We start from the raw sequence: 8,772 nt of genomic DNA, 5'->3' as shown, positions 1-8,772 counted from the left end.
AATGAAGTTGATGACGATGATGAGAATTTTTTCAGTTTACTCAGAAATATTTCAAAATATTATAAAGTTATTCCAAAATCATGAGACAGCTACTGTTAAATAAATCGACTAAATTTTAAATAAGTCATTATTATTTACTGTCTTTTTTGCTGGTCAATATGTGAAGAGTGCGTCCCCGCCATGAAGATCCTCAATTTACATTGGTTCCATTTCTTCTTCATCGACAGCAAGTAGGGTATCAACAAAGTTAAACCTACACATACGAACATACATACGTACATGCGTGTGTGTGCGTGTGTGTGCGTGTGCGTGCGTGTAAGTGTACCTCCATCATCAAAAAGCCACCAGACGTCGATATATCCTTGCTGTTTCTTTATGTTGAACTTGTCCATTTCGTGTCGTACGTCATCGCCTATGTCTCCTCTGACGTCATCAACTTGGGTGGGAGTACAGTGATAATGATGATGATAATTTTGATGATGATTATGACTACTATTATTTCTACTACTACTACTACTACTACTACTACTGCTGCTGCTGCTACTACTACTACTGCTACTACTTTTACTACTACACTACTACTACTATACGTAAATAACCTTCAACTTTGACCCCCGTCATCCTGACATCCCCCTCAAAAGCCGCATTGGTATAGCCCGCGTGATTGACATCTATGGAGAAATACTTGGACAGGTCGACTTTTCAAGGGGTGAACAACATGCACATTTAATTATTTCGGACGGTTTGTGATGTTTTTGCATTTTTTAAAATTTATTCCTAGACAAAAATTTCAAAAACTAACATCATTATCATCATCATCGTCCTTACAATCATCATCATCATCGTCCTTACAATCATCATCATCATAACTCACTTTCACAACAATAAGGCTTTCCGAGATATGAGTAGTCGAGTTTGTCGTGCATTCGCAGTATGCCAACTCCGAGATTGAAGTCGAAAGCGTCACTGTGATTGGTTGGTTCATTTTTGACGAATTGGCAAAAGTTCGGTACTTAATTTTGATTGGTTGATCAGCGTGGAAACTTCAGATATATTTATATATATTGGTTGTTCATAGCATGCCTCGATTCGTTGATTTTGATTGGTTGTTTAGTTTGTAAATAAATAGTTATTAGTTTGATTTTTCTGTTTATCAATATTTTCTTGTTCTTCAATATGCGGTTTTCATTTGACATACGCAAAACTTGCTTAGCGCCACAAAGACTGCAATTTCCACATTCTGTATGCACGCGTAATCATACACGCAAGCCTCTCGTCATACGCGCAAGCACCTCGTCATTTGTGCAAGGCGTTTGATCGTCTTTCAGTTTCGGATAGACAGTATTTAAACCGGGCGGGTCAGCACAATCTTTTGGTTGTCTAAATGGCAACAACATCAACAAAGCATCAGCAACAACACCAGCAACAACAACTAACTGAATAATGTTGAAATAGTTTTCAACATCTTCAGGGGTTGATGTCTTCCAGTTGTTTTTAAAGCCAAGCACCAAAGTGTTGGGCCTCAATTTTCCAACCCCTGACGCCTGCGGGATACGATTTATTTTCAAAATTCTCTTTTCAGTAGTTAGGGTTTTCTCATTATAACGAGGTGTCAACAGCAGACTCGCAGCACGTGTATAGACACGCAACGGTCTCGGCATCGCACATCAACTGCTTGCGATGGGCCGGGACCTATTTAGGCTGTTCTGCTGTTGTTGCTACTGCAACCTTTATACAATCAATTTCATATCGTTTTTATGGTTCTCCATTACAATTTCTGTCGTCATCGTCGTCGTCGTTGTTACCTCATACCTGTAAGAGGGCTTGAACCCCGGCTCTTAGAGTTGGGGCAGTAACGACGCTGTAGAATGACTTGCTCTTCCTGGCTAGCAACCATCTGTAACCTGCGTCAAGGATTGGTCTTGTGTCGACTAACTTGCTCGTGTGACTGTCCACCTAGCAATTAATGTAAGGTAGCAATTAGTGTAAGGTAGCAATTAATGTAAAGTAGCAATTAATGTGAGGAAGTACTAACAACAACAACGTGTCCAGATAGCATAAGACTGACATCTTTGCAAATGTTACTGCAGAGATCTACTAGGGCGGGCCTTGAGGCAGGGAAGCCAGTAAGAACCAGGATCTGTGGTCTTTTGTTAATTCATTTATTTGATTGATTGATTGAGTATCTTGCATTTTGATGCGTGTAAAAATAACTCTATTTGGTCGAGTGGATAATATAAACAAATGGTATAAAAATATGATAGATATCTGTACAACAATATGATACAACAATAACAAATTTGGCTAAACTTATTGAAGTTTTCAATCCACCATCTCACTAAACGATTCGTTTTTACAAAATTTAATCTATTTTATTTAAAAGCTCATTAACTTGTTACTATTTCCTACAAATTAGTAAAATAGTTAACGTGAAGCATGTCTCTACAGTATTTAATTTTAATTAATTAATTAATAATTAGCACTAATTACTAACCTGAAATTTTTAATGTGTTCTGATACTTTGATGAGTTTTTGGGAGAGCTGCAGTGCCTTCCTGCACACGTGAGCCTGTGTCGACGAGCCCCAGTTTATGTCTAAACGTTTAATCAATTTCTTAATTGTATTATTATTATTTTTAATTAACTGTTTAATTTGTTTATTGTATTATTGTTTGCTAAATTAATTGTTTATTGTTTGCTAAATTAATTGTTTAATTTGTCTATCATGTTTTTCTTTACAGTTCTTTCGTCAATATTTTTCCTATGCATCAACAATGAACGCATCGTGTAGGTAGGTGAAGCGTAAAACAACGCTCCACACATACAACACACACACACACACATCGCATGTGATTGTCGGGGATCTCTTTGCATTTGAAGCCGGTCACAGCAAATTGTAACGTAATCATTGGTATATAATGACGATAGGAAATGTTAGGACCAGGCTTTCTGTAGTGTACGTAGAAGTAGAGAATGGCGATTATGGCGAACGTGATAAGAGCTGTACTCCAGTTCATTATGAACATAACCACAACGCATAACACCGTCCCTATGGCGGTATGAAGATGACGACGATGATGATGATGATAGTATTAATGATGATGATGATGATGATGATGATGATGATGATGATGATAGTATTGATGATGATGATGATGATGATGATAGTATTAATGATGATGATGATAGTATTAATGATGACGACAATGACGACGATGATGATGATGATAATATTAATGATGATGAAGGTGACGACGATGGTGATAGTATTATTATTATTATTAATGATGATGACGACGATGATGATGAGAATGATGAAGATGATGAAGATGATGTTGGTGGTGGTGATACTAACCGGCTAGACCAGTCCACACCGAATAATATTTGAACGCTGGACGCCAACCTTAATTATATGTATGATGATTACGATGATGATAATCATGAACATTTTAATCATTGTGAAATCGTTGATAAATTTTACAATTCTTGACGATTTTCCCAGCTCATTCTACATTATTATACATAACTTAATTCTCACATCAGGACAGATTCCATTGAAACAATCTGATAAATTTCACAAAATTCCACATCAAAATCAATATCTAAAACTAAATGAACGACTCTTGAGAATTTCTCATTAGCCCTAACACTAACACAAACATCAATTGTAGGAGCGTCCAACAGCATTAAACCACGGGCCTTTAGCACTCCCAAATTAAAAAGTAAGATTAAAAAAAAACTAAAAAGAAGGCTATGGGTAACTATAAAATAACAAAATAATATTCTTTAACAATTGTAATTAAAATATAAAATTAATATTAATGAACCGGGCGATTTAGCAAGGGAAGCATCAGCGCACGAGTAGCAGATAAGGGCGTATGATGCCAAGAAGAAGTTCGAAATCAATGGAGCTATTGAGTTTAGATCACCTGATTGTCAATCAGTTTTCATTAATTGTAGTTTCATAATTAGCATAATTTATGTTAATGTAATTTCAGACCAATGCAAATGCAGGCAGCCCCGATGATAAATGTAAGTAGGTAGGCCCTCCTTGGTTCGTTGGTTTTTCCGTATCCTTTACCAAATATGCCAATGAATGGAAAGATTTTGTCTTTGCATACTGCCTATTTTGTGTGCGTGTGTAAGCGTGTGTGTGTGCGTGCGCGTACGTGTATGTGTCTAGTTGGTTGATTAATTGCTCGGTTGAATGGTGGTTGGCCGATTGATTGGTTGTTAGTTAGATTGGTTCATTGAGTGTTTGATTGTCTGGTTGGTTGGTTGTCTGGCTGGTTGGTTGATTAACCAAGTTTGTTGAGTTGTTGATAGATTGGTTGGTTTTTCATGTAAGTGTTTATAAATTAATTCACTATTTATTATTATTAATAGATTCTATGGCTGGCATTTTGTCAGGCTAATTTTTTCATACAAGTATGTCATTCAACCTGAAAAACTTTTGGCGCCGATATAAGACTGGCCAAGGCAGACGACAACGTTGCGGAAAATATACCGGCTACTGTGATTGGTCCAAAGATGGAAATCAATTGGGTCACCTGAATATTAATGAGATAAACCAACCAATTAAATCATCCTAATAATGTCATGCTCATTAACATTATCATACATTGGAATTGAAGGTAACGAACATATCAGATAGGAGCCGCATGGGTTAAATTAAAGAACAAGAAGCTCTTGATTAACATAATTTATTTATGACCTAATTAAAAACCTGCATATCATTATGGAGACCATACCCGCACGTGTGCGGTACTCCAGGTATGCAGGTATCCACAATTGTCGTATTAATAAAGGTATTATTGTACCCATCAGCCATCATCATCGTCGTCGTCATCATCATCGTTTTGTTACCCATATAATAGCTATAAATATCAAATTCACTCATCGTCATCATTGAGGATGACGTCATGTTAGATAGAGTATCATTGGATAGATAATAATTTGGTATCATCATTGTTGTTGTTGCCACTGATGATATCATATCCTTTATGATGCCATTCGCATCTCTCTTCACACAGAGACCAGTTATCCAGGCGATGAGAAGGTAGATGATTGTTGTGATGATGATTGCCAGTAGGGTGCCCTTGGGGATTGCCATCTGGGGGTCCTTTCGTTTCAATGACAAAAGGTTAAAGGTCATTCTCTTTTTGGAACTTGTTTTAGACATATCAAGGACAAACGCACACATTAATAACGACAGTTATTATTATTATAACAACAAGATTAATAATAATATTATTATTATTTTATAATAAAATAATTACACAACCACAAAATTATTCACCCTCAAATCTCCGGATATATTTGCTCCGGCCAAGATCCCAGTAGCGGCTGGAAAGTAAATTGCGAAGGCTGTGAAGAAGTTGTAGTCGTCTCTATAATCCGGAATGAAGTTCTCTTTGAAGTTCTCCGCTGTTTTTATTTTTATATTTCCTTTAAGTTTTGACATTTATTATATTTTTTCCTGTGTTTTTATTGCTATTATTTTATCAGTAGTTGTAGTATTAGTAGTAGAAGTAGTAGTAGTTGTAGTAGTAGTTGTAGTAGTAGTAGTAGTAGCAGTAGTAGTAGCAGTAGTTGTAGTAGTAGTGGTAGCAGCGTTGGTAGCGCCAGTAGTATAGTTGTCATCATTCATTTTCATCATCAAAAATTATATCTTTCAACATCATCGTCATAAAGTTTATCATCATCGACACCATCATCATTACATGAATCATCATCGTCACTACTCATCATCATCACCAGGCCACCATATCATCATTATCATCATTCCACTCATCATCATCACCACAACAACAAATCATCATCATCATTCCACACATCATCATCACTACACCACCAAATCATCATCATCATCATCATCATTCCACTCATCCTCATCATCATCATCAATACACCACCATATCATCATCATCATCATCAATCCACTCATCATCCTCATCACTACACCAACAAATCATCATCATTATTCCACTCATCATTATCATCACTCACCACACCTACAAATCATCATCATCATTTCATCCATCATCATCATCCCTACACAACCAAATCATCATCATTCCACTCATCATCATCATCACTCCACCATCATATCATCATCACCATCACTCCACACATCATCGTCATCACTACACCACCAAATCATAATCATCATTCCACACATCATCACCACACCACCAAATCATCATCATCATCATCATCAGATGACTAACCCGTATAGCCAACGAACCCTTGGCTTATTTGGGCTTCAGAGGGCGGGATGACACTACCGATGATGACGTTCCCGATCGCTATTGAAAGTATGGCCAATAGCACGAGCTGAGCCTTTTTAGTAGTGATGATGATGATGATGATGATGATGAGGATGATGATGATGATGATGATGATGATGACGACGATGATGATGATGATGACGATGAAGATTCAGAAGTCATCGTCATCATTGCCTAACAACAACGACAACAACAACAACAACCACAGCAGCAGCAACAACAACAACAACTACTACTACTTCTACTACTACTACTACTGCTGCTGCAACAAAATCAACGTTGGTTATAACATTAATAATAGTAATTTGGAAACAACAACAATAACATTGGTTATAATAATAATAATAATAATAATAATAATAATAATAATAAGATACCCTGGCCTCCCAATCCAGTCCAGCCAGGGCAATGCCAAGAAGAAGGGCAGCCGTTATGAGCCCTATAACCCTTACTACGTTCGTTTCACTCAAAAATAACATGTCCTGATTCTGTATATTATTGTTGTTATTATTGTTATTATTATTATTATTGTTGTTGTTGTTGTTGCTATTGTTATTATTAATATTGTTGTTATTATTATTGTTGTTGTTGTTGTCGTTGTCTTTTTAATGTTTTGCAAAGTCAAATCGTTGATCTATTTGTTTTTCGATGTTAAATTTAGATACAAGTATATATATATATATATATATATATATATATATATATATATATATATACTTGTATCTAAAGTATGTATATATATATATATATATATATATTTATTTATTTATACAAATAAAAAAAATAATAATAAAATAATAATAATATTATGAATGAAAATAATAAAGATAATTATATACACACGCAAAAAAAAATTAAATTAAAATTAAATTAAATTAAAAATTAAAACACACCTTCAACATATCTACGATGGTTTCAGCAAAGCCAACGACGTACATCGCCACGGCCACTGCATTAGCGAGGGCGAATATTATCCCTATGGCACCCCCAAATTCAGGGCCCAGCGTCCTGGAAATCATGTAGTAGGCCCCACCTTTGTAGTTGTTGTTGTGTTGTTTAGGGAATTTGTGGTCAGGTTGCTATGTTGATTTTTTGCTACTTATTATAAGCTTTTTTCTCATTTCATTTCTCAGTTTTTTGCAAATTTTGTTTTAAATTATTTAAAAAATTTTATTAATTAAATCGGGAAAACGTTAGAGAATTTATATTTTTAAAACATTCCCGCCATTTTACCTCCCTTGACTTCACCATTGGTACTGATGGCGGACATGGAGAGGGCGGTCAGTGTGGTGACCGCCGAAGCGAGGAGGATGATGATGCTGGCCAGCCCTATGCCCGCCTGGGCCACCACCCACGAAATCCTCAAGAACAACATGACGCCGAAAATGTTTAGCAGGCACCTCACCTATTTTTCCAACAAAAATTTATGCTTCATTTTAAATAACTTGTTCTTTTGGCGTTTAATAAAAATTTTACTTCTTTTAAAATAAAATTGTTAGTTATAATGAAAATTTGTAAACTGACCAGTACACCAATGACCCAGCCAAACTTGTTAGACATGTCTTGCGAGTAAGGTTCTTCCAGGTGGCTCTGATCACTATTCGTCTTGTCCTTAACCTCTTCATCCTTGATAACAAAATAATATCATGCTATAATATTCAAATAATAAAATAATATTATGTCATAATTTTCAGATAATAAAATAAAATTATGTCATAATTTCCAAATAATAAAATAATATTATATTTAAATTTTAAATCACGCGCGACGCGTAAAATTCTACAATTCAAACGACCGACGAGCTACGCAGCTCGTTAAATTCTAATTAATAAAATTGAAACGACACCTGGCACGTGTAAACAGACAGAGAAGAACAAGTACTCACGTAATCATGCAACTCTGCCAAGGTGGGCCTCTTACGAAGTCCTCCGCCACCAGCTCCTCCAGCCAGTGTGGAGGTCAGTATGTTTCTGTAATGATCTGCGTGTGGTGGCATCTCCGTAGTTACGTGGCAGATGGCGTCGTAATCGTCGCTGATGTAAAAATTCGCCGCTTTCGAGTTAGCGGCTTCGATGGCAACTTCATCTTTTTCGAAGTCAGCCGATGAAAAACTGGAAACGATTCTATCATCAGTCGGCGTCTGTGAATGAGAGTTCTGATGTTTTTTATGAACGGAGGAAACTGTAAATCTGGCGACGCCTGGCAACTTGACGCTGTTCTGATTGCCACAGACGCTGTTATCTTGTTTTCTGACGAACATGTTTGGCAAGATGGACTACGTTCACACTCACTATTCTATATTTTTTAAGAAATCTTTATCCTATTTCTCAAAATTGTGAAATAAAGATTTGAAGTATAATTGAACAAAAATGTGATCTGTTGACTTCCCGAAACTGCTTTTATAACCACCTCAAGACTTGAGAAAGTCATCATTGATTGCGAAAACAGGCGCGAAACCTTAAGAAGAATAAACAACAATGCCT

The 8,772-nt window shown here is 36.1% G+C and overlaps 1 protein-coding gene across 1 annotated transcript in view; it reads right to left on the bottom strand.

Moving 5' to 3' along the window:
- The window catches only part of HELRODRAFT_157349 (hypothetical protein), a gene marked incomplete at both ends in the record, with an annotated part of 9,557 nt that extends 1,708 nt beyond the window's left edge, over positions 1 to 7,849 (bottom strand). The window contains 19 exons of the mRNA XM_009023065.1: positions 139 to 253; positions 326 to 436; positions 875 to 966; positions 1,438 to 1,544; positions 1,813 to 1,956; positions 2,036 to 2,147; positions 2,495 to 2,594; positions 2,941 to 3,048; positions 3,355 to 3,402; positions 3,827 to 3,928; positions 4,000 to 4,123; positions 4,442 to 4,549; positions 4,984 to 5,121; positions 5,299 to 5,426; positions 6,230 to 6,341; positions 6,667 to 6,777; positions 7,183 to 7,322; positions 7,523 to 7,694; positions 7,814 to 7,849. Of these exons, the coding sequence (XP_009021313.1) occupies positions 139 to 253; positions 326 to 436; positions 875 to 966; positions 1,438 to 1,544; positions 1,813 to 1,956; positions 2,036 to 2,147; positions 2,495 to 2,594; positions 2,941 to 3,048; positions 3,355 to 3,402; positions 3,827 to 3,928; positions 4,000 to 4,123; positions 4,442 to 4,549; positions 4,984 to 5,121; positions 5,299 to 5,426; positions 6,230 to 6,341; positions 6,667 to 6,777; positions 7,183 to 7,322; positions 7,523 to 7,694; positions 7,814 to 7,849 (2,108 nt within the window). The remainder of the gene's footprint in view (positions 1 to 138; positions 254 to 325; positions 437 to 874; positions 967 to 1,437; positions 1,545 to 1,812; positions 1,957 to 2,035; positions 2,148 to 2,494; positions 2,595 to 2,940; positions 3,049 to 3,354; positions 3,403 to 3,826; positions 3,929 to 3,999; positions 4,124 to 4,441; positions 4,550 to 4,983; positions 5,122 to 5,298; positions 5,427 to 6,229; positions 6,342 to 6,666; positions 6,778 to 7,182; positions 7,323 to 7,522; positions 7,695 to 7,813) is intronic.
- Between the last annotated feature and the right edge of the window lie 923 nt (positions 7,850 to 8,772).

The sequence above is a fragment of the Helobdella robusta genome, assembly GCF_000326865.2.
Source record: "Helobdella robusta unplaced genomic scaffold HELROscaffold_34, whole genome shotgun sequence".
In the NCBI taxonomy this organism is placed as follows: Eukaryota; Metazoa; Annelida; class Clitellata; order Rhynchobdellida; family Glossiphoniidae; genus Helobdella; species Helobdella robusta.
Note: the sequence above shows the minus strand (reverse complement) of the source record. Positions and strands in the feature narration are given on the sequence as shown.